The 26,692-nt window shown below is 38.0% G+C and overlaps 2 protein-coding genes across 13 annotated transcripts in view; one reads left to right on the top strand and one right to left on the bottom strand.

Annotated features, from left to right (window-relative positions):
* LOC128876251 (EGFR adapter protein-like) overlaps positions 1 to 24,268 on the top strand; it is a 197,251-nt gene extending 172,983 nt beyond the window's left edge. For all 12 annotated transcript variants that reach the window (XM_054122443.1, XM_054122442.1, XM_054122441.1 and 9 more), the window contains 6 exons: positions 11,842 to 11,988; positions 13,635 to 13,823; positions 16,757 to 17,196; positions 17,522 to 17,740; positions 18,532 to 18,703; positions 20,715 to 24,268. In XM_054122443.1, coding sequence (XP_053978418.1) covers positions 11,842 to 11,988; positions 13,635 to 13,823; positions 16,757 to 17,196; positions 17,522 to 17,740; positions 18,532 to 18,703; positions 20,715 to 20,924 — 1,377 coding nt within the window. In that variant the 3' untranslated portion in view covers positions 20,925 to 24,268. The remainder of the gene's footprint in view (positions 1 to 11,841; positions 11,989 to 13,634; positions 13,824 to 16,756; positions 17,197 to 17,521; positions 17,741 to 18,531; positions 18,704 to 20,714) is intronic.
* Positions 24,269 to 24,417: 149 nt separating this feature from the next.
* Positions 24,418 to 26,502, bottom strand: LOC128876252 (DDB1- and CUL4-associated factor 13). The gene is made up of 7 exons (XM_054122451.1): positions 26,330 to 26,502; positions 25,790 to 26,187; positions 25,544 to 25,712; positions 25,314 to 25,461; positions 24,942 to 25,242; positions 24,694 to 24,857; positions 24,418 to 24,599 (listed from the first exon to the last, which is right to left on the bottom strand). The coding sequence occupies exons 1-7, from the start codon at positions 26,397 to 26,399 to the stop codon at positions 24,512 to 24,514; spliced, it is 1,338 nt and encodes a 445-aa protein (XP_053978426.1). The 5' UTR covers positions 26,400 to 26,502; the 3' UTR covers positions 24,418 to 24,511.
* Between the last annotated feature and the right edge of the window lie 190 nt (positions 26,503 to 26,692).

Genomic DNA, 26,692 nt, shown 5'->3' with positions numbered 1-26,692 from the left:
CCGATACGATTGATATTTTTCTGTTCTAATAATATCATTCCACGGGAAGTCCCCGATTAGGCTCGAATAAAAATCATAAAACGAATGTTACGGTAGCCTATAAAGGCTGTTTACGACGCGAGAAGATAGGATAGCACAATTTATGATTTTCGAAGTTCAGTTCAATTGCCAGGGGAAAATGTAAAGAGCGTTTACTTAGCTTAGGTTTGTTACATTTAAAAACTCGTTTTTATTGAAATATATGATTACGTCTATTTAGACGTTGAAGCATTTTAGGAAGAAAAATATAGGTTTTATTAAAAATTTCTTTATAGACTCAAAAGCATCGATAACATGAAAATTGATATTACTATATTATGCTACTTGATAAAAACAGCTTGACATACATAGAAATATACACACAAATATTCTTACTAATACGTTTGTAAATAAAGTTCAAATATCAGTTTTCACTCTTACACGTTTGCAAAATCGTTAATAATATTTCAAGTAAATCCATCGTGGCTTATCTTGGCTTATCTATAGTCGACGGCCAACAAAACAAGATTGCACAGTTTATTTTCACTGATAACATTTTTTCTGTAAGTTTTTGCTATTCGTAAAATAATTAAAAAATTTTAGTAGACATTTCGGAAAAGTCACTTTCCTTTCACCAATATTTGAAAATCAATAAACTAACGTAACTATAAACAATAAAAATCAACAAATAATTAATAAATTCATGCCTCCCTCGATGTCCTGATTCAGTTTCCGACACGTGAGGGCTTTCATCTGACCGCTTATGGTTATTATGCAAATTTGTCTTCCATTGCTTGGACGAGTCTTCACGAATGCCCGCATGATTTCTAGCTAATACAACTCCTGGCTTCTTCTCATTATCCACCAGACAAGATGTTTCGTCAACAGACTCTCACAGAACGTGGTGAAAATCGGTCCTTTGCAACTGACATTTAGCATTACAAGGCATTATGGCATTATAAAGATTCATGATACCCATATATGAGTGGACCCCTATGTTATTATTGAATCAGAACGTCAGCAACGAATTTCTTTGAACGTCTGAGTGGCCGTTTTAGGCGACCAATTAATTGGACTATTTATTCTTTTGAACGAATTTGTTTCATACACTGTATCAGGCTATATCTGAACATAGTTCATCGTGTTTGGATAAAAGTGGATTGATCGGATTGTTCGGAAAATAATTTCGTTTCTTTGTTCATGCAAAACAATCATTTTCTTTTTTAATATAAAAATATTTTATTGAATTATATATTGGATCCTTCTGGTGGTACCACAATTCCATGCTACCAACACGATCGACTTTTCCTATCAACAAGAAAACAATAAAACACCAAGTAGAACTTACCCATCGGCGATACAAGGTGACTGTTCGTTTTACGTGGACGAAATGATTGCAGGTCTTCGGTTTACCTCTATCTTCGCCGATTCCCCACCAATAAATTACTCCATCCATTAACTGTCAATAATCTGACTATATTTACTCTGTGTTTACTATTAATAATCCATCAAAAGCTACTACGAGCGATAGTCTCAGAAGACAAATGCCAGCCCCTGCTGATTACGAGGCTACCAGAACGATGCATAACAGCCTACGCGCATGTTTCTGATAGACAGAGACGAGGGCAAGCTTTCCTTTATCGTTATTCCGAGAATAATCAGCGACCGCTGAATTTTAGCCTCGTAGAAACTTTCACGGGTACTAACCTGGCGGTCATCGTTCTAAACATAAATACATCAAATTTCAAATTATAATTACTGAACGAGTCAACGTTCTCTAATTTTATCTAATCGCACACAAGATAACGAATACAAATGTTTCAAGCTCGTTTCACAGGAAACATCGAAGAGCATTTTTAATTTTCAAGATTAAAGAATAAGCTGCATGGAAGCATGCAGAACAAAAACACCAGAAAACGTGGAATTTCGTGAAATGTTTTTCGTCAGATTTAATTAACCCGTGACACGCATAGTGCCGCTAAGAAGGAGGGGTTAGCGGGTGCGGCTGCGACAGGAAAGAGGGGCTTAATTTCGTCAGTTATGAGTACTAATGAAACTGTAGTTTGTGTTTCGACGGGGGACCATTGTTCCTGAGTTGCCGGTATCGCCTGGGGGCCACTAGAAAGGGCCAAGGTGGTGGTAGGACCATTGTCCCCCGAATACGTGGTCTAATATATGTACGAACCCTTAGGCTCTCTGCGTTGCTCGAAAACAACACAATTCTGCAAAAAACTATGCTGAACGATAACAATAACTAGGACAGTAAAAATTCTTTCCCCTTTCATGTAGCATTAATGCTAATTGCTAATTAGTCAAATGTAGAGGAAACTCGGGTAATTTCGCCATACTAAAACATTCTTTTCCTTTTTCCCGAAGAAAATAAAAGGATAAATATAACGGCGGCTAAGCTTCGGTGTTATATACACACGAGTGGCACAAGGTATATCCAGCAAGGTATACCATCATTGATATTCTTGTAATTGTGTATTTTATGGCCGCACGTAATTAAAATATTGTTTCTGGAGCGTGTATATTTTAATTCAAACCTTTAACAAATCTTTATCTCGATAATGTAACTTTCTATGAATTATTATTAATTTAAAATAAATGGTTGATTTTAATAAAACTCAATTGCATACTGCATTTTAGATAAAGATAGGAAGAAGTGTCGAAAATGATAGTTGCATGTATTTGAAGAAACAATAATACAGTGGAAAGAGTCCCTGTTTGAAAGCCATGTCTCAACAACAACTATCAATTTTAGAATAACTGTATATCTGTCTTCGTAGGTATAACGTATACGAACATTCTTAACTATTTTTTGGTTTCCTCAGTCATCAGTGTATTCATGGTTTGGACCCCTCAAATTTGTACAATCGTTCAAACCATAAATAAATGTTTGTACGGAACCTAAAAAGTTAGTATTTAAATCTATCGTTTGTTATTCGCAAAAATTATTCCCCTTAAAACGTTTACGTTGATTGCTAGACGAAAATTGAAAGAAACTTGCGCAAGTCTGAAGTGATTCCTCAATCCTCGTGCCCTAACCGTGTCTCCCGATCTAATCTTGCTACAGCGTCTAATGCCGGCGTTACAGCCTCTGCCAGTCTCGAAGGAAAACTAGCGCAAGAAAAAAGGAACCCAAAGACGACACGTTCCATAGGTTACTATGTAGGCGACCGTGTGTTACGTAAGGAAACGCCATCTTGCACATTGGATCTCGATTGGATGCGCCAGCAGTTTGGTCCAGACGGGATTTTCTGAAAAGAATCCGGAATCGGATAGACGATATCGTGTATCGAGTATCGCTCCTATTGAACATTGGCTTCGCGAGGGGATCGCGACTAAAATAATCTGTCACGATAGCTCTGACCTTTCAACAATACTAACTAACCGTTCGACATAGCGAATTGCTAAGAACAATCATACTGGTTTACGTTACAAACGGATAGTGATAATAAATTGCACTGGAATTTCGATTTACTGTTCCAAGAAAATTAATTATTGTTTTCGTACATAAAATCCAGTCGTTTCGCTATTAAACTACGTGTGTACGTTAAGCATTGTGATATTAAAATTCTTTTTAGCGCCATCTCAAAAACAGAACACACGTTATGTATTTAAGCTAAGCAAAATTGCTTAATTCTGACTTGGCCAAATTATCAAAATCAACAAAGAATTAAACATTACATAATTAAACTCTCTAAAGATTCGCGAAGTATTTTACTTCGAAATCCAAAACACCTAAATCTTGTTAAGTTACCAAATAATCGGAACGACAATAAAGAGCACATACATTAAACGGAACAAAACGTATAAAATCGCGCATAGCATAGTTTCCAGAATAAATATATAAAAGCTCGCCACAGGCACTTTCTTATCACGAACACCCTGGCTAAGGTCGAAGAAATAAGCCCGACTCCATCGCAATTGGAACTCTGGGCAGCAATTTTCCAGAAAGCTTCGCTTCTGACTGTACTGAACAGCTCTTGGCCAACGCATTCGGAAACATGATCAATCAGAAGCGTGACCAGACTATGCTGGCGTGTGCAAGCAACTACCTACCGATATCTTGCAAAGCCCGTCAGGTGCAACGAAGGATGATGAAACAGGTGAACCATTCGATTTGCGAGGAGACTAACCAGAGGAAAATCGCTCTGGTGTCTCGAGAGAGGGTTCATCCAATGAGCATACGGAAGATCGAGCTCAGAGCTGCGAGTGGTGTTAATTGCTGATCAAAGAACCGGCTTCAACTAGAACTGGCGCCCAATCCGTACGCCTCTGTGAACTGAATCTCCCCCCACCGTGTACAGGGTGACCAGCATAAAGCGTTGCGAGCTGTTCATTCGAAAATTAAACAGAAAAAGGAGTCTCTGTCTTGGGCAATATCATTAGACCGTTTGCTTTCAGGTTTCCTATTGGGTCATGGGATTAAATTCGAAAAATAGCGCGTAAGACCGGCATCTACATTGGAATACTTCCTTAACCCTTCAACCACGGGACGATTTTTGCTGGAAATTCTAAGAGGTGTGGAGGTGTGAATTTAAAAAACATATCAGCTTATAGGGAATGATAAGACGAAATTTTGTTATATGTACAGTTAATTCATAGGACGTTTAGTTACAGAGATAAAAATTAAAAACTTAGAAGACCTGTTTCCTGAAATTCAATTTTTCCAACGAACTTCTAAATTTTCAATTTTTATCTTCGAAAGAAAGCATCCTATAAATAAACTGTAAATATAAAAAAATTTCGTCTCATTATTCCCTGTAAGATGATATTTTTTTTAAATCGATTCTGTTCATTCGAAAATTACACAGAAAAGGAGTCTTAGGATCATTAGACCGTTTGCTTTTAGATTTCCTATTTGGTAGGGGTGAACTCGATTTCGATGGCAAAAAACTCTCTTCCTGAATGTGGTGTTCATTATTATTAGGTCGTATCGCAGATTGTGGTTAGATTTAATTAAAGAGCTTCATTTAAAAATGAAAACAAAAAGGAAGTATACCCAACGATGATATATCATTGTTTGCCACTTAATCCAGACTGTGATTAATTATGAAGTGATCAATTATGAAGGCACAGAATTGATTTCTACACACGTGATAATGCAGTAATCGAATGTTTTTGTCGGATATTTCGTTATACTCTCGCATTGTTTAGAAAAAATTCATAAGTGGGAGGGGAAGGTAAATAACATATGGATATTCCAGGCGTGGGTGATGTATGAAAAGAGTAGGCTAGAGTGCACGGTGAGAGGTGGTGGCGCTGGTGAAGAGGATGGTGTCGGTGGTGGCGATGGTACCGATGGCTGCTGGTGGGACGAGAAATCTAGAGGAATGGGAGATATGGCCGTGACCGCGTGGAATGCGTGGAATGTGGCCCGTCACGCCGGGGTAAAGCCCCGGCAGCCCGCCATCCTCTCGATCCACTTCGATCCTCGTTTCCCCCGTCTTTACGCTCAGACGTCCACGTGAAATTGCGTATCAATCGAACGCAATTCCTCCACCGTGCATTTAATTCGTACTATTTAACCCTTTGCACTCGGAGCCATTTCGTTACAGAATGTGCAAATAGCCAAACAGAAATCGCGTTCCGATAACGTAACTTATGCGCCATGTAAATTATTGTAATGCTTCCGGAGCTTAATGATGAAAAAATAATCGAACTGTAACATTTCTTTAAACGAGACTTCCATGAAGCCTGTCATTAAATGAATTTATTATTTTTTATTTAATTTTCGTTTAATAATGAATTTTAATTTAAGGAGTTAAAAAAATTTGCATTTAATTATTACTTACTCTAACGAAATAACACTTGGTCAAAGAACACGTTACCACGGTTTGCTTGGAAAATCCTGGCTTACGCTGTACGATGACCTCTCGGCGCAGTTTACACGTAGATATAATTCTCTCATTAATTAATCATGTCTTCTCGGAACCATAAATAGATCATGATGCGTAGCTGGGGTCGCCAAACTATGACTCGCTAGTCGAATTCAGCCCGCTAGTTATAATTAGGCTGCCTCCGAGCCAAGGATGAATGCTTTGAACGAAGCTTTGAATGAATCTCGTGACATAATCGTGATATTGTTTTTTCCATATCCATGCAATAGTGTTTTTCCGATTGAAAAAACTTGAAAAAAGATTGTAAACAATTGTACTCATTTTACTCCACGGATATGATAAACTTAACTCTTACTTCTTAATTCCACTGTCCAAGAATCGAGTAATACTTAATATTTGAAGTTCTACTGTACTATAAAATAAGAAGGCTAATATCGATACTGGTCATGATATACTTCCACTAAATCTAGACCGAGTTTCTCAGGAGAAAAGAACGCCAGCAACTCTTAGGTTCGTACTATTTAGGCGAAGAATTCAACAACGGGAAGTCGACGTTAACCAGTGATTACTCAAAGAAACCCAAGATCTAAGAACGTTGAAGAGGGTCCGACGTCAACGCCCATAAGAAAATCGCCCTCGAATTCGTGGCAGAGAGTGGGAGCGTTCTTTTCTAGGTGAAATCTCTTTTTGGTCGGAAATCTCGAGACTTTTCCTTTGTCGGCGAACATAACTGTTCCTGCACCGCCTACAACGGGGATAAATTTTTTTCAACACAACCCGTAACCCACCGTGAAGTAATACAACCTTTGTTGCTAAAAACTTGTTCCATTTTTCTCGTTACTCTTCACGTAATTCGAGCTTGGACATCTGACCTTTCGACAACCATTAATCGTGTAAACTGACAGATAAAATCAGGCTAATCGTGAAGTATTCAGCCGGATAAATTGACCTAGAATTATTCCCACGCCAACGATTCACCGCGATGGTTCCCTTCTTTCGATCATTCTATTCACCAGACGTACGAGTAGTAAAGAGATAGCTCACGGCATAAAATTAATATTTTTTAGAATTTCCACGTGGTAGATTTATTTTCTTTTAATCTTTATAAGGAGTTTATGATCTCGATCATAATGAACGAGGGCGAATTATTTTATTCTAACAAAATTGTATGAATCAATTTGAAAATGTAATGTTGAAATTATAGTGAGGCTTATAGTGAGGTTTATTTTTATTTTATAGTAATATCTCCTTATATTACTTTTTCTAATTCATATATTCTGATGCTAGTTATAATTTATGATTTCAACCGTCACTTGTAATCAAAACATCGATACCTCTCATCTAATAACACCCTTGACGAGTTACGTATAATAATTGTGTCTGAATGCAGATTTTTTTTTTTACTCAATGTTGCAAATTGAAATATTTATGTTGTCGTCCGCATAAAAATGGAGGATGTTGAAATATGAAATGTATGTCAGTTTTTACTCATATTAAAACATGCAATGACATTCAGGCGCTTACATTTAAAATAAATCGTCGTATTCCATTTGCACTATTATCAAGAGTGTTACAATTATTTTTACGCGAATATTTACGCACTGGAACGGTGCATTATCGCGTTGTTAGATTGATGCAGCTCTAAATTCTAGCACGAATGTATTATTTTTTTTTAATACAATACGATATGATTTCTTATGGTTTGTATTCCTATTAAAACTGAATTATTTTGTATTTTTGAATCGAGCACGTGTACGCATACCTATAATTGTTTTCGAATAAATTATGCGTCAGATATTCCTATTAGCCGTTCGCAATTCACTTAACGTATCCTAGACATTTATTAATCACACAATCTTCATCAAATCGTAATTATGCCGAACTTTCATCGTTAAACAAAATAAACAGTCGACCTTAGATTTCCAATTATTAGCTTTTATTATCCGAACTAATAAAAAGAATTGAAGAAAACTTGTACCCAACCTCTATACATAAAACTGTTCGCTTGTCCCTCGACCTGTTCAGACATCGCTATAGGTATTTCAATTAGACCGAAATCCCTGACATCGACCCCTAAAAGTGATCGATTTGTCGCAATACGGACCCCCTATCAATCCCTCTCGGTGAGGAATAAAAGATTTTCGTTGACCTCCGCGAAAGCGTCGGGGACCAAACGGAGATGGAAAACAGGCTCGGAGGGGTGCAGCGGTGAAAGGAAATGAAAATGTCGAGGAAAAGAATCTCGGTTGCGCGCGGCGGTGGATCTTTTTGTCGGATCCTCGGCAATGGCCGTGGCATGTCGTATGTAACGAAACGCCCTTAGTCGTACGAGAAGGAATAGAAAGAAGAAGAGTGACCAGGGTGGCGTAGAACCGACGATGGCCGCGGTGTGGTAGGGGGGGGGGGAAATGGCGTACAGCTTTCCAGCGGGGTACAGTGCAAATGCAAGCCTTGAATGTGTAATAAGCACTCACGTCGCAACCCTTGGCTAGACCAGCGGCTCGTGTCTGCGTTTAGAAAGGTCCTGGCACGCACACGCGGGCAACGGTTAGTCGTGCGCGGGATCGCGTCGACCACACGCGGATGCTTGTCCCGTGTGCATGGTTCAGAATGATACGGCACTGTCGACGCAAGTTTGATTGCGAACGGACGACGACGCCGTTGCCTGCCAGGCCGTGAGGCAAACACGCATCGCCGAGGCACCCGCGCTAGGGATGAAAACAGGGTGAAATTGCCGGTGGAGGGGCAGAACGCTATCGCTCTCTTTTCCAAAGCTCATAAAAGCCACGGTAGTGCGTATTAATGCGCGATGTTGACTGTGTGTTGCACGAGAGCCACCTAAAAGACGACGCATTGTGCGAACAGGAATGAGAGTATACCACCCTTCTACTTTTTACATTCGCCTTACCCGCTACACGGCCGCCTATACACGAGACATATTGTGCGCGATGCCGGCTCCCCATCTACCCCCTTACCGGATTTCGCGAATTCCTTTCCTGGTCTTGCTTTCTTTGCTTCCTTTTTGCGCGAGGGGGGGGGGGCGGGGGGGGGCACAGCCACCTTTTGTGAGATTTATCGTCCATTTCTGAACGAGGATCGGCTTCAAAGGCTTCTGATGTTATGAGCGATCGTGACTCTTCTTCCAGTCGCGGTGTGGATTTTTCGAGTCATTTTTTATGTATCGAGTACCCGCAGAAAGTGCGGAATTGTATATTTAAATCTCAGAAAGATCTGTGTTTAAAAACGCGAGTATATTTAGAAATTGGAAGCTTTCGTTTGTCGTCACGCTTAGAGAAAAATTACTATCTCAGTAGGTAACAGGTCTCATTATTCCCTGTAAGCTGATATTTTTTAAGAATTCATTCAACGAATACAAACATTTCTCTGAACCCATTTCTCGAGAGCGTATATACATATACACCCTTCGCAGTCAAAGGATTAAGTCGCCAGTAGCCCTATAAACTGGTACATGCAACTACAGTCAGTCCGATAAATATTCGTACCCTCTGTATTTATTGAAGGAATTTGTCTAAATTAAACGATAGTTTCAATGTTTCCAAATAAATTTTCCATTATGTATATACAAGCGAGAAGTTTGTCCATGTACATATTTATAATGAAACATTTATTTGAAAACATCAAAATCTATCGTTTAATTCAGACAAATTCTTTAATAGACGAAGAGGGTACGAATATTTATGAGACTGGCTGTATGCATGAACAGCTAATAGAAAAAAAGAATCCAGAATGGTCGTAGTGTCACCGTAATAGAATGTTGATTTTACACCTGCTCATGTGCGTGTTCCAATGAAACGGTAGGACTGGGCTCGTAAAACACGCGATAAAGCGTCGAACAATTGGCCGGGTAAAATAACTTTCAGTAGCGATCAACCGTTTCGACCGGCTGCCCGGCAGACGTTCCGCGGAATAAAATTCTTGTCGACGGTCGACGCGGGTCAATCCCGCGGCATCGCCTAAATCGCAAATATCAAACATGCCGTATTCTGGCCGCAGACACGTGGAATGCGCGCGTCACACCAGCGCCGGCATCGTGTTCACATTCGGTTTCCATTTCGAATATCCGGCTTAGGCAAGTGCCGACCGCAGCCTCCGGGATAGTATCGAATGCGGCTGCCGTCCCCACGCCCCTTACATCCCTTCCACCCCCTGCCATCTCCATTTCCCTTTTCCGTTGATCTGTCTTACTCCTTCCTTTTTTCAGTCGCGTCTCTGCTCCCTTTATTTTTCCCCGCGTCTCGTCCTCTTTTCCGCTTTCTGGCTTGTTACCATCGTGTCTCATTTCTCTCTGCGCTTCCTCTGCGAACGCCACGGTACCGCCGCGATACGCAATACACCTATGGGTTCTTTGGCGTAGTTTATTTTCCGTATCGACTCCGCTTCCGTTAGCGTCTCCTCAGCCGTGATGCATGGAATATATAGATTACGCCCCGGTGTCCGTTTCTCATCGTCCTTTTTTCGTTATGCATACCAGTTCGAGGATAATTCGCGCTTTCGAGTGACGACTCTCTCTCACTAGATTCGAGTAATAGAGACGTACCTTTCGCTTGGGAGCATAAATATTGCGTAGCGAAAGTAGACTCAAGTTACACGTCGTACCCCAATATCAGCGTGTCGTTCGAAGAACCAGATGCAACGCTGACGAAACGTAGAAGTAGTTTCGTCATTTGTAGGGTCCCTACTTCACTGTTGTCTCTATTAACCCTTTGCGCTCGAAATCTTTTTTTCTGGTATCTACCAGCGACAGAATTCGAGTAACAGAATCATCCCCTCCGTTCGTTAGCATAGCTATTAAGTAGAAAAAGTAAAAATAGGTTACATAGGGTCAACATAGGGTCTCCAGTGAATTGAGGGCACGATAGTTGATACCAACTGAGACTTCCGTGTGTAAGCCCCGTCCTTTGAGAAAGATACTCCTGTGAAACGCTAATATTGACGTGCGTCGAGTAACTTGAGTCCTTTTAACGCTAAACCTACCACGACTGGTCAAATGACCGTTTTCAAATTTTTTTATACAGTTCTTAAATGCTACATATGAATTATATACATGCATTATTCAATTTAGTTCTACGAAAAATATTTTTGCATTTCATTGAAAAAAGTGTCTCCGAGTCCTAGTGTTAAGGTACCTGCGCTCATTAAACTCGAGCTTATGCCAGTACAAGAAAACTACTAACGATGTTTCGATAGTGAGACTGAATAATCAATAAATCAAGAGGATCGTGTTTCAGATAGGGTTCAAATTATATCCCGTGTCCCTACCAGTGTTGTTAGGGTGTTTCAAAATTATCAAAGAAAGCGAATTGAACTAGAAGCTATAAACACGAAGTTCGATTTCTAGTCCTGATCGACCCTAGATTAGAGTTTGAAATCCATCCTTGACATGGATCGGAACGCAGAGGGGTAAAGGGTGGTTAGCGAATTAATTGAAATTCCCTGGTTCAATATTAATTAGTTCACCAGCTTGCGTTTAGGTCAATCGTTGGATCACCGTCATAAACGCAGCACCATTTCATTATATTATTAAAGTGACCGTCAAACAGATGATTTCTTCCTCTTACAATATAATAAATACATTAATATCGTTTTGTGTAACAAGACACACTTAACAAATATCTCGAGTCTGTCGAATACTCAACATTACATAACAAGATTTAACCACTTCGTACTCTCCACTCCTAACAGTCGTCAGTAATAACCATATTAAAGCTGTTGATGCGACTTTAAATCTACCGAACAAGACAGTAACGAACAATAATATTAAGTTTGAACATGTAGAATCCGAAAGTATGATAGCTGATGTTTTTAACCAAAGCTCGAACAGGAGATAAAATACGAGCAAGTATTCGATCATTAAATATGTATGAATGAATGACGCGTAGTCATCACAGGTTGTCAAACAAAGTCTACACAAAAAACAAATATATTTAAATAGTTTCTTTCTCCTTTTCTGTCGCAGGCGGAGGAGTTGAACACCCTAGTCGGCAATGCTTTTCGTATGGCATACGTGGCGCAACTTCAGCGCCAGCCGATCCTTCACGATGTGATCTCACAGCAATCAGCGCCACCCTATCGCAAGGACAAACAGGAGACTCGGTCTTCGTGGGTGCGTACCTTTTTTAATTTCCACACCTTCGTTTTCATGTTAACAGAGACCAAATAACATAATGGCTACCTCAATATCGTTTGTCTAACCTGACATAACAAGCAAGGTATTTCTCCGTTCTCTGACGGAGTAAAAATTGCGGAATGTCCGAATGCTAAAGGACCTGATCGATGCTTTGATCGGCCTTCGTTTGGCAGCAATTTTTCACGTTCGGACGTTAGAAATGACTGGCTGTCACCAATATTTAGTGGAACAATTCCTCAAAAATAAAATTCTGTTACAACCAGACAAGGGAGCAGGAAGGAACGTGGAAATAATTTCGAAGTCCCAGCGAGATGTTCCCGTACACAGGAAATGGAATAAATTTATGCCCATTAAGGGGAGACGTGAAAATCATAGCTATATCCAACAATTTATTTTTCGGAAGCAATTGACTTAATGAAAGATCTGTTTACTGGAGTTTATTATACATATATTCAGTGATACAAAAATAATTTTTATCCATATTTTGTAAATAAAATAGTTCGATGCTGGAGTCATTACACTTGAGAATCCTGCTAGGCCGATTAAAAAGTCATCCTTGCTCCAATATCGCTATTTTATTTAAATAATCCGAATAAAAATAATTTTTATATTATTCAATATATATATATAATAAATCCCAGGGAATAGAACTTCCATTAAGTCAATTGTTTTCGAAAAAAGAATTGTTACAGCTGTGATTTTCATATGTTTTGGGAAGTTTCCACCTTAAAGGGAAAAAATTCGTTGTTTTTCTTTGAATACCTAAACGTTGGGAGGAAAGGAAACGACGTCTAGCGCGTTTTCATAGGGGCATCCGGCTCCAGTGGATGTGTCCCATTTACTGGCCGTGTTAATTATAAATTCGACCTGAGTCTCTTGGCCGCGTCGCGTCTCCAAGTAAACGGTCAGCTCATCGCCGCCTGTCGGCTAGTTCTACCTACGCAATTGTCCTGGAAATTGTAGGATTCTGTCGATAAACTATTCATCGGCTTCCAAGTTTCGTCGCCTACCTTCGAATGAATAGCGTTCCAACTATTCCCGAGACAAAATTGGTAAGTAAACTTCGAGACCGCCACACGATCCCTGACAGAGGTCCTGTAGAACGTGATAAATATTCAGTGCAATCCCGTTCTCACCTTTCCTTCCGGGATTCTCTGAAATGCTCGTGCTCGCTTCTGATTCCAACTTCGTTCTTTGTGGATACAATTAGGAGAAAAATGTTCTCTGTTATTTGGACGCGAAGTGTCTTCTCACACGATTGTACGATTAACGTTAGTCTAACATTATTCTGACCTTTGTTTTAATTGGTCTTTTGGAAAATTAGGCTGCTAAAGGTTAATATATATAACATTGTGTAATTTATATAAGAATGTACAAAATATGAAATAGATAAAAAATCTACAAAACATATTTCAAAAGACTGCCGGTTCCCTCTTTTCTAGAATAGCTCAATCGAAGAAATGTATTTAAAAAGAAAAAATACCATGACGATAATCTAATACACGCGACACAAGGATTGGATGTAACAAAGAGCAACTGTAACATTTTTGAAAAGTAACGACGTATAAAATAACACATTCTCGAACGTATTGTATTTAATCGATAATTTGTTTCTGTTGCAGAACCAATCGCTAGCTGGCGACAATTCGATCGCCGGTGTGGGCGGTGGTTGCAGAAATTCATCCTCGAATTCGTGGCTAAAAAGTCGAACGTCGCCCACGTCCAGAAGTGGAAGCGGTTCGTCTGTGGCGGACATGAACGTACAGCTTGGCAGTGCCGGCTCGCCCACGCTGCGACTCGCCAGCGTGAAGGTAGCTTACGCATTTTGTTCCTCCATATTTCCCCGTGATGGCTTTTTCAAGAAACATACGATGTTATTTCACGCCTCTATTCGCCACGCTTTTCGGTCTGAACTTAAATAGAGACGTTGTTGCGTCGCTTTGGTGGCGCCATTTACGCGAAATCTCGCATGATGATAACTACACTGCGGATTTTTAGACATTTTTAAGAAATTTGAATGTACGAGGAACCACGAAATGCACACAGTATGCAAGAATATAAAAAAAATATTGAAAGTCAAGTTCACATTATAATATTTGCAGAGTAAAATAAATTTCCGTTTAGATTCAATTTTCGTAGGTTCGTTCGCAAAGATTTTATTAATCCTGAAACTTTTGATTTTTTTTGTTTACGTTTTCTTAAAGTGTATAATGCTAGAAATAATCCCTGAATGTTTGAAGACAATCCGTGTAAGGTGGCGAAGATGTATGAATTTATACATAGGACACTCCAACAGGCGTTTCTTTTTATTTTTCAAACATTAATCTCTGGTAGGCGATTATTTGAATAAGAGAAAGTGTGGAGTTCCACGGAGTCCGAAGGTAGAGATCATGGTAAATTTCATATCCGAGGTCATTCAGTTTCGACAGTATCAAGCATCAGACCTTTAAATAAGTGCTGCCACGCATAAGGACTCTTTGGGAGTATTTACAATTGCTTGACGGCCTGTGCCTACTATTTTGTACTTCAAAACGGTTGCGAGCCTATGTTTAAACAATTCCTTCGAAAGGTCTTCTTATTACATAATTCGTGGGTCCGTTCTATTTACCACGACGAACACGTATGGAAAGAGCATGTAAAGCTCATAGCGGACAGGTGCTGAAACCTGTCCCTCGATCATCTACTGGTATCTCATCCGGAACTCGAATCGTCCTTTTTCTCAGAAACTGGTCATCCTTGGTACGGAGGAAGATTGCTTCTCTGCAAATTTGCATCTGCGTGGCTGCAAATTTGTATTCACTGAAATGCGTGCGCCTAAATCAAACTCAACTTCTGTCTGACACTTGGTTGACAACGCTGCTTAATCGTTTATAATTGATCAACAACCGACAAAGAAAGAAGCTTTTAGTAGAATTTGGGATTAAAGTCACTTTGGTAGGTTGGGGTAAAGTCACTTATCATCTTCATACGAATAGCAAATTATATTTTATTCAGTTACAGCGCTTGGGAATTAAACTCTTCTCCGTTAACGCGAGGGAAACTACAGTATGAAGAGAAATTTTATAAGCACTTTCTAGATGGATTTACAAGCCTCTAGAGCTCTATTGCGTAACCTTGCTTCCTTCTGAAGAACACTGTTCATTAAATACACGCAGTGGAAGAGAAACTTTCCTCAAAGGAGAAGTTTAAACAGACTTTCTATGAAAATGGTCGAGATGACATGTACTAAATTTTCCAATATAATTGTCGCCACTTCCTGAATGTAAGGCAATACTGCGAACAAGTAGGGCTGGCATACTTGCTGAATTTTCTTTGTTCTTAGAATTGAGGTCACTCGAGGTTAATTAGTTCTTTTCTATTATGATATTTTAGAGAATACTTTTGTAATATACAATATATATTTTGATATCTTTTTAACCTTAAATATTCATATCGTGTTATTTTATCGTAGATAACTGTGGATAATAATAATACATTTGTATGAATTTGTGTTTACGTGTTTTAAATTTATAAAAATTTGTTTATATACGTTCATTTCAAATTTCATGCATCTTTCTATGTAATATACATTTTTTCTTTGTTCACGATATTTGAAAATGATCGAATATATTATACCATCGTTATACATCTCGTTTAAATTAATTTTCTTTGTAATATTTATTTCATATTACTATAATGGCCATTTTGTTTTACAAAGAACACTGTTTCTGGCTTCTACCATAAAATTAAATAAAACATCCCACTGAGCACAAATAGAAAATAATGGTAATTAGAACATTATAATTCGCTGCATTAACCGGCTGACTGTATTTCATCGGTTAACCATATCGTGCGTTTATTCGGGTAACCATAATCGTATTATCCCTATACTCGAGTTCGATTTGGTTTACCGAGTACCCGGTTACCCAGATATCAAAAGCTCTGATTAAGTGACGAAACTCGATAAACAACAATGTCCAGTATAATGCAAATAACCGGTTGAAAAGATTTATCCAAGCGTGTCGAAATAATTTTCCCTTATGAAATACAGTTATTTTATCGTAGCAAGTTATTTACAAAAGTATCCACACACCCTGCATGATATTATTACTTATTTTTAAATATAAAAGTATCATATTTTACCCATTTGAACAATTTCAGTCAGAATTGCCAATTCTAATTCACTTTAATGTGAACCCTAGTATACTTTAAGTAGTAAACTATTTGTAATAATTGTAACGTATTTCTACTCTTTTGCGTCAAATTTCATAAGTAATGCAGTCCCTCAAAAATTAATGATCGTTTACTTACATAAGAAACTAAGAACTCCAAAATGAACATTATTTTGATCGACACTGTTCTCACACTTCCCTCAAACATCATCATCATCCTTGAAATTAGCAACATTTTAAACATAACGAGGAATGTAATAATTGTCAAAAAATATTCAGTGTACCCATATATGGGTGATAGGGCTTCTCACTAAAGAAATAAAGAAATCAATTCTGAACATGAAAAGTTGAGGAAAATAAATTTGCGTAGAATTCGTGAATTTCGCGAAATCGCAAAAATAAGTACAAGTTTAAATTCGATAAAAATAAGTTTCAGTCGTATAGAGACGAAGCGTTAGACTGATATTTTTCCTAATTGTTAATCCGGCTGCCAACGTGTTAAAGTTCCCGCGACCTAAGACGTTAGACGTCCCCTGAACGTCGACACGCTGTACTATGGTAATTAATCACTTTCTCGTTTGTCCCTAAACCAGACACCGAACTCGATCCCAGGACTACGGCCGACGCACAATTTCACGAACGTTCTCGGCCCTATAACGAACGAGGACGAGCCAAAGAGTATCTCTCAGCAAAGTACACCGAGCAGCGATGAGAGCAACTCCCCGACGGAACTGAACTCGTACAAGAGGCTAACGGACAAGCCGCCTCTGATAAAGCGGCTGGCGATGGGTTTGACAGGTGGACGTGACGTTCTTGGACTAAACGGTGAGGATGACAGCTGCCCCCTCGTCAGCGGTAGCAGTACGCCGACGAGCCCATCGAATAGGCCCCATTCGGGGGGTTACATAAACGAGGCGATCATCGACTCGGAGGGCACCAGACCTACCTACAACAAAATACCCCCGTCCGAGAGTCTGGACAACACTATCAATGCCTCCATTACCGCGAAAAACTTCAACATCGAGAACAACAGGTAATTCCGAAACGGCTGATGATGACTGGTTGTCGCTTCACTGCGAATGTTTACGCAAATTTATATTTCTACAGATATACAATTAATACCGAATCTTCCAATATTTCTTTATACGAATTTTACTGTGATTTATCAAATGACTGGTCTTAAAGAGACTTCTTTCAATTTAGGTAAAAAATAAAATTTAACTCGATGATTCTTACTTGATAGAAATAGAAGGGAACGATAGTTGTTTTGAAAAATGATGAAATAATGGTGAAAATGCAAAGGGTGCAAGCACAGGTAAAAGAGGGTTGGTGATTATTAACAATTATTAAACCTTCAGGATAGGACATAACTCTCCAAGTTCGGGTACGGAAACAGAATTCAAGTCGAAGAGAAGATCCCAAATTAGTACTTCGAGCAGTTCGGTACCTGCTGACGGAAGTACTCACGGATCGACACCCACACCTCCACCCCTGCCTGAAAGAACGGATAGCTTGAACAATCGTAGCGAGGAGGCTGAATTGCGTAAAGCTCCCTGGTTCCAGGCTGGAATACCAAGGTTTTTGATTATTCTTTTAAATTATTCTAAATTTATTTGATAAGAACTCACAAAGTTCTGAATAACAACTTGGAAAAAATATCTTCTATAGAATATATTAGAATCGTGTTAAAAGAATTCAAGAAATGTACGTTTTTGCAAATTATTAACGAAAAGATTATAAATAATTGACTCACTTCCCGATGAATAATTAACATGCGTAACGAGCAATCGTTTGTGTCTATATAACGTCTCAGTATAATGTGAAATTAAGTGATGAAAGACTTGTAATATTTTTGAGGTGATAACTTTTTCTATTTGTAAATACTGTTTATCAAGAATACCCAACGATTAAAATTATAAATAAACATTATCAACATAATCTTCACCAAACATTAAAATATTTCAGTCATCTCAACATATATCTTTCTCAATTTTCCAATTATCATCTAAAACTAAATTTGTATAATTTTCGTCTCAAACTTTATCAAGCTACATCAGTTATGCTCAGCATTTCTCGTTCGTGTTCCAACTCCTTGGCTCGGCCACTAAAAGAGATGAGACGTCTCTACGTATTCGCGTGATATCGCCAGATTCATAAATAATTAATTCGGTTATTTAGCCTGTACACGGTTCGCGCTCGATTCTCGTCCACGGAATTTTGCAAACAAAATAGCTACTTTTTATAGTTGCGCGATATATACGGTGTCGTTACGCAGAATTATGATCGGGGTTCCGTTGCGGTCGTTATTTTTGTCGCTTATTTATACGGATTTGCATTTTCACGGTGTGACGGTCATTTATGATTCCAGGGAAATAACGTTGGAAGTATTGAGCCAGGAGCCGGAAGGAGCCTTCATGGTGAGGGAAAGCACCAGTAAACCCGGATGTTATGCCCTCTCGCTTCGAGTACCGCGCGAATTCCAACCGAGCGGAATAGCCCATTATCTTATAATGCGTACGAACAAAGGCTACAAAATCAAGGTAAATCTTCCTGCAAGTCTTCGCGAGATGGTCGTTTCTATGAAAGGCCTTAAACACCTGTAAACTATCTATATCTTAACCGCGGTAATCGCAACTTTCGCTTGAGACTAGACCTGTAACTATTCGAATGGCTTAACAATGCTTCCATCGAGTATACGAATACCACTGATAAAGTTCAAATACACGAGTGCTCGAAACATTCATGCTCTCGAATTTTATGCTTCGAATTTTATGTAAGATTTGACATTTTATAGCATACACAGTCAGTCCCATATATATTCGTATCCTGTGTCCATTGAAGAAATTTGATTAAATTAAATGACGAGTTTGATGTACCAAATAAATTTTCTGTAATAAATACGTACATAAATATATTTTACATGTACATGTATCCATAATGAAAAATTTATTTGAAAACATCAAACCTCTCATTTAATTTAAACAAACTTCTTTGATAAACACCGAGGGTACGAATATTTATAGGACTGACTGTATGTGTCCTTCAATTTTAAGTGAATAAAATTCGAATTCTATTCGATATTTTCAATGAAAAAATGTCCATATGTATTCCATTCCTAATCGTGGACACTGTTAGAGTATTTAAATACTTTGTGTATTGATCAAGTATCTGAGTATTCGTAGTGTAGAATATAAAGTTTTCTAACTTTATCGTGTATTTATTCTGTATCACATTTTCTTTACGATTGTATTGTAAAAATAAGCTGTTCGAATCAGTCTCCCAATTGAAACAGAGATAATCTAAAAAATAAAGAAACGAAGTGTTCGAATATTAAAGTTCCATTAATAGAAGTCAGCAAGAATTGCTTGAAAATAATAGCAGCAGTTTCTGGAATGACGCTAATGAAATCCGAAAATCTATCGTCGAGTTTGTATCTCTGTAATTAAACCTACACGTCCTTCATTTTATGGCTGTTCCACGAGCGTGCGGCTTTTCATAAAAATCGACGTCGAACGCTGAACGGAAGTTCGTTGGGAGTCGCTTTGTGTGCGGTTATTAATCTCTACAGAGTAATGTCGCATTTGTACCAGAGCTTCCAGCACCGAAAACATCATAATAGAGATACCGTGCAAGTATGAAGTTACTACGGTATTGCGAATTTTGCCGTTTGAGCATGCATATTTAAATGATCGAACTTTCCTTGTAGGATAAATTAAATGGGTCCGCGGACTTTGATAATCTCTGAAACCAGTATAAATGAGTTTCGTTGGGCCGCAGGGAAATCAAAACTCCCCCTCTCTTTTCGTCTGGGATTGCATTGCCGTAGCAACACGCCATGAGATTCGAATACCTACGACACATGATAATTTTGACGTTGGCTCATTTGATGGACAAATAATACATCGCGTGGACCCCCTAGTTACCCTGTATGACGACAGAAATAAAGAACATTGGGGATATTTCATGGCGTACACCCTTGAATTACTTTTTTACCAATGCCGAATTTCGTTTTGATCCTTCTGCTATCCATACCACTATTCATAATAAAAAATGGGGATATAATTTAGACTGTTACATTAATTTATTTGAATGTGAAATAAAATTGAATACGAATAAAAAATAGAGACACAGAAATGGAAATTGTCGAATTTGAATTGAAATGGTGTTGCATTACGATGTTGGCATCTGTGTAGAAAATAATTTATAAAATCTTTAACATGTCAAAATACACTTCATAGTAGAAATAAATATAATATGGATGAATAGATATATTATGTAACGTATATATACTTCGGATCCAGGAGGAATTAGAGGAAAAGGAGATACCCTTGAATTAATTTTACAATCATTATACAAAAATTCGAAAAGTCGATCGAGGAAAAAGATGATTAAATTTGCCAAACGATTTAAATTGAAAATTTCAAAAGGTGTCCTCTAACAACTTTTATAGAAATAATGTTAAAGAATATCGAATATTGCTCTATAAGCTCCTGCAGCCACAATAATAATCGATACCAAACGATAATTCTGTTTCTTTCGCTTATGTTTCAGGGTTTCACGAAGGAGTTCACGACGCTCACTGCCCTAATTACTCATCACTCGGTGATGCCAGAGTTGTTGCCGTGCCCACTGTCCCTAAGCCGGTACAATCCCAGCTTCGTGAAGAGTGATTCCAACAAGGACTTTGCGGACATCGATTCGGATCCTGATTACAACACCCTGGCCGACTTCCGGAAGATGATGGCCGATTTGAACGTCTAGAATGAATCTCTGGGGAACCGAAATGACCCGGAAGGCGATTTGGAACAATCGATTCGTTCAACGACGCTTTCAAACTTCGAACAACCGTGGCAAGCTCGTTCCAAGAGACCACGCGAGACTGAATCACGCTTTGGAAAGAAAACGCGTTTACAGACACGAGGAATACGCGAAATCGAGAGGGAAAAACACGCGTTCACGTTGAATTCCGCGTCGATCGTGCTCGTTAAAAGGGGCATTGTGATCGATAGCGTACGAGAACAATGCGCTGTGTACTCGAAAACGAAACTGTATGTTCTCGCGGTGATAAGTATTCGTAAGTCGTCGATATCGCTAAGGTACTATTAACGAGTAAATAATAGCAAATCAAAAGTCGGAGGACGTACAGCAGGGAAACTGACTCCTTATTTTGTAGATCGATTCGCAGAGTTTTGCTATTAGATCGAGACCGTTTGATATCGACGTCGCTCGATTGAAATGCCAACGAATATATCGCGGTTGCAACGGATGTGTTCGTTGGCATGAGTCCCTTAGGAGCGTCGCTCTGTTTGCGCGTTAACATATCCTGACACCAGCTCTGCGAAGGGGAGTCCTGGAGAATAACTAGTTCGCAGCATCCTTTCGTGTGAAGTGAAGAATTACCGCAAGAATGGGATGAGTATATTTTTGAATGTTACTGTGAATGTATTTTGAATGGATTTCGTATCGAGTGGACCCTGTAAAACTGTATCGGTGTCACGATACGGTCGCGTTTAGTTTACGAATCGAAGTTTAACCGACGCCATTGCGTTGACAACGATCGTTATAGGTCTGGACAAATTGGTAGCACATGTGTGTTATATGACATTTCTCGAAAACAACGTACAGTTTTTTTAATCGTGGCGCGAGGAAGAAGGAAACTTGGATTAAATCAGTTTGTGCCCACTGACTTTCACAATAAACAAAGTACACAGATAAATAGCGAAGACGAAATGATAACACGCTAACTTAAATTTAATGAAATAGTTTCAATTATTCAGCAGCCTCTGGTTCAACACAGATACAGGAATCTGATTTTCAAGTAAAATATTCTCTTTAGAAAAATTTTCTTTTGTCAAGCAACGTGTCTTCTAGATGAGGAACAATTGTTTAAAAGTATCTAACAACGATAATAAATATTTATTAAGTAGAAGAAACTCCGCGCTTCGGTCTGCATTTCGTTAAAATCGAATGGGATGGTTCTACACCGAGTTACAACACTTTAAAGTTTCTTATTTAACAGACACTTTAATCGTAATGTATAAGAATGACGGACAGAAATAGTAGTAAACATTGTAGTATTTCCTGGATGGAAAACCCTTCGAGTTCTGTAGAAGAGATACGAGTATAACTTTTTTTCCTTTTGATCGCTGATTCTGAATTTGAACTCAAAATGTGGAAATTCAAAATGGCGGACCCAATATCGCGGAATATAATGCGAAAGTGACTGGTTTTGAATGAAACTTTATTCAACATAGATTAATAAAACTAGAAAATTCCATGTCCAGAGATTAAATATAGCACACATGTACTATCCTTATTTCGAGTACTATAAAAATTCCACTACATCTTGTGATTCGGTGCTGGAATACTATCAGGGAAGAGCAACGCGTACAGACCGATGTATGATTTTGTATTTGTTTGAATGCGTCGACACTGCGATTATGTTTTCGTTGATTTTTCGATCGATCGTTGAGAGGTGAAAGCAACTAAACAGTGTGTTCCAAAATTATTGTACATGTGTTTATATGTATATAAATTATAATTATTGTTATACCATACTACTTATATTTAATTAAACGAACTCGGCGGTGGAGCGTTAGAAGGGGCTGTATTCCTTGGAATATCGACAAGACGTAGAATTCCGGGAGCGTCGAAGCCGATGGAGAAAATAACTTTGCAGTGGTAATTTAATCGATCGACTCACCTAGTCTTGTACAGAATTTGCGTGCGCATAGTGATTAATTAAGACGAAAGAAGGGGGAAGAATAGGGAAATTACACACGCGTTATCAACATCGACCAGCGAAACGGAGAAATGTGTGCCGCTTTTTGTACGCCCATGAGCATAGAACTGTAAGGGAACACTTCGTGCAATTCCTACTCCTCAATTTTTGTTTGTTTGTCAATATGTAACGAAACGACTTATCGAGACAACTGCCGCCCTTCTATATCCGATGATACGGAACACATCAGATCAAACTACACGAACGGCCGTCAATTTATCCTACGAAGCAACGTCGTTGAGACGTACGCTAACCGACAAACGACAAAATAATATTTTACTAAGAAGTTTACGCGCGTTCAAGTACATCTGGCAACGAAATTGTATACAACTCACTCCCTGCCATGTTAGGATTTACATATAAAAATCGATAAATGTGGTTTTACATTCATTTATTTAAATCGAATCAACCGGACGCATGTAAGCTATAATGCGGACTTCAATGAGCAAATGTAAGCAAAATCGCGAAGATAAAATTCGCTTATCGTCATCCTTCGAGAAACGAATAGGATAAAACTTCAGCGTGATTTAGTTAGTTAACGAACCATTCATTGTAACTTCGATATCGAGATTAGGGTACAGGAAAAATCTTTGTATCGCCAAATTGATTAACGTTCTGCTAAGATGAATGCGCAAAGAAAACGAAAGGAAATCAATTAATCGTTGTAATCTACGCTAAGCGAGACATTAATCACTGCTTGAAGTTTGTAACGTTTTACGAATCATTATAGCAATGCGTTGTATAATTTCAATAAAATTATTTATTAAAATAAACGATAAATAAAAATAATATAATTTAGTCTATAAACTAACGTCCGAAATAGTTTACCCACTATAATAATAATTAGCCTTCTAGGCTACAGGCAGTGAGAAGTCCACGGTAATATTTTCAAAAGGAAGAAGTGAATAAGTGAGTTTAATTTATAAGGGTGCGAAGTGATATAACATGACTATAACACCTAATGTACCAGTCTTTCATTCCTTCGTTTTTTACATTCAATTCTTGCTTTACGTTACTTTGCATTTGTATAAGTAGTTTCTAAGGGTCATATGTCCCTTATAGCTCGGGTACCTCGGGATCGCTAAACCCGTACTGTAGCTACCATAGCTACAGCCCCTGAGGGCAACAAAAAGAACTGTCCACTTTCAGACAAGTTTCACATCCTGATGTCATTTTCATAAATTTCAGGAGAACAGGAATCCCAAGAATAAACGTTCCTACAAAGACGGAAGAGCAAGTCTTCCGACTGCGGCCTTCGATAGAACATGTTCAGAATGACCTCTGAGTCTAAAAAGTATAGTCAATATTTGGCTCGGATAGAAACTGGGGTAATTTTTCGTTATATCCAAATTTATTTAATGAAGGAAGGATTAGCTAAGCACGATGTTTGTAAAAGTATAGACTTCGCGTAGCCTATGGTTATTTATCGTATCGGGATTCGGGAAATATAGATTCAACGACTAAAGTTTATAATATTAGGTTTTATAAATTTTTATTTAGCAAGGAATAATGTTATTTTTATTATAATTGTACAAAAACTTGTAGTAATACAATAGATATTTCTTTATTAAACATCTTGGTTAACGACATGTTTTCGTCTCTCTGGAACGAAAGGTACTGTTCCAGGTTTGGAATGGGCACGCCTGTTAGCCTCCCTAAAAGAAAAGATGAACATACATAGAAAAGTGCTCTATTAAGCGATATATGTATGTATATCTTATATCAGTTTTCTGTTCCAATGATACGTACTTCCGGCTGCTTTTCTCGCGGATTGTGCGTAATTCGGCTTTAGCGTTATAAATATGTTTCGGAACCTGTCTATGCCGAGCGATTCTTTTAATTTGGGGATGCGCAGCGAACTTTTCTTTTAACGCTTCGCTGTAATATAAAGCTGATCTCTCTCTAGGTTTCAGCTATAGCGACATATTTCATTAATTGTTTTAATATATCAAACCATACAGAAAAAAATTACATAAGAAATTATTTCGATTACATACTACACCCAATTTTTCTGATGCTCTTGCCTTCCATATTCTAATATTCATCTCGTCGCTACCGCTAAGAATATATTTATTATCTAGAGACCATGCTGTGCATGTCAGTCTTTGCATACGTTTTGTGTGATAAACTTCTCGAGAATGACCTTTATTGGCTTCAAAAATACGAATAGATTTATCATAACTACCCGATACAAATTCTTTTCCTGTCGGTGAATAATCAACATCTATCACAGCTTCTACATGGTCCATATGCACGTTTACTGGTGTGTGTAGCTTGCGAATATCGTAAGTATATAGACTAATGAAAATATTAATAATTCATTATTAGAAATTCTTGTGCACTGAATAATACATTTTTTTAAAACATACTTATAATCTTCATTAGCACATGTAAAAGTTACAGCTTCCATGGGATTCCAAGACAGTTTATTAGTTCTTAACTTCATGAACACTTTTCTCAGGGGACCTGTTTCTCTGGCATCATACAAGATGATACTACGATCGCTTGCACAAGCAGCTACCAAGTAGAAATTTATAATATTTATAACTTTTAAATACAACACTATCCGATAGACAACACAATATTAAAAAATATTTACCAAATAAATTTGGCTGAACAGGATTATATTTAATGTCATATAAGCTATCAACACCCCATTTAAAAGTTTTAATTGGTTCATTTCGAGTTTCCTCCCATAGATTACATACTTCACCACATGTTGCAAATATAGGGTCTGTTTTATGATGAGAGATTCCAGTTATAATAGTCTATAAAATGTTCATAATGTTAAACTTGATACTTTGTACAAAATACTTTGTTTATCTTCTAATACTTCAGATCTTACTTTACTGAGAACTGTATTTATAGGTTCCTCCTCTTCACCTAATGATGGCTTTTCTACTTTCCATATTTTAATGGTTTTGTCGTCACCAACAGTAATAAAATGTTCAGCATTTACACCATACACAATTCCACGTACTGTACCATCGTGTGCCAAAATCGATCGTTCACAAGTTCTTTGAGTAATATTCCATTCCTTTACTTCACCATCAAAAGCTCCACTGAGAAGCACAGATAGTTCTTGGGGATGTTTACACAAACTAGTCACTCCATCCTTATGACCTTCCAAACATCCTATGAAAGGCTTTGCAAATACTCTTTCTAATTTCACTGCATTTAGAGCTCTAGTATATTCTCTTGCTGCTTCAAAGGGATGTAGTGCTGGATCATAATTCCTAGGAACTACATGCAGTGTAAATAATTAGTTAAGACGGTCAATAACGAATAATTTAAACCAGTCGCACATTAAAATATGAAAACGTTTATATTAACGAATATATTTGCTACTTGAAAGGTTATGTATGCGTGCTTAAATATAACTAACCTTTATGAATGTCACGTTTCGTTTCTCGTAAGTATTCATCCGGATTTCTCTTTAGAATTTTCACCTTCATTTTCACACAAAAAAACACAAGAAAGATTGAAATCAACGAAAAATTATCAAATCACATTGAACAACATGGACGTATGCAACACGCGCGACATATTTCAAAACCTATCAACATACAACACCCTATGTCGAATAAACCTAAGTAACATTTTCCACAGTTACAACAATAATATCAAGTTGTTTTACATTTTATGTAAGCACAGTCAGAGTATTATCTAATAAATGACAATTAAATGATTAAATAACAATGATATAAATGTTATTCTTTTTGTAATTTTTAAACTATCACGGTTTCAC

Source organism: Hylaeus volcanicus, chromosome 5 (genome assembly GCF_026283585.1).
Source record: "Hylaeus volcanicus isolate JK05 chromosome 5, UHH_iyHylVolc1.0_haploid, whole genome shotgun sequence".
Taxonomy (NCBI): Eukaryota; Metazoa; Arthropoda; class Insecta; order Hymenoptera; family Colletidae; genus Hylaeus; species Hylaeus volcanicus.
This window is presented reverse-complemented; position numbering and strand designations above follow the sequence as displayed.

Coding starts and splice junctions, on each gene's coding strand:
- LOC128876252 (XM_054122451.1), bottom strand. CDS start 26,399: ATGAAGGTGAAAATTCTAAAGAGAAATCCGGATGAATACTTACGAGAA. Junction 25,713..25,789: donor TAAATACAGTTCTCAGTAAA/GTAAGATCTGAA, acceptor AACATTTTATAG/ACTATTATAACTGGAATCTC. Junction 24,600..24,693: donor CGCGAGAAAAGCAGCCGGAA/GTACGTATCATT, acceptor CTTTTCTTTTAG/GGAGGCTAACAGGCGTGCCC.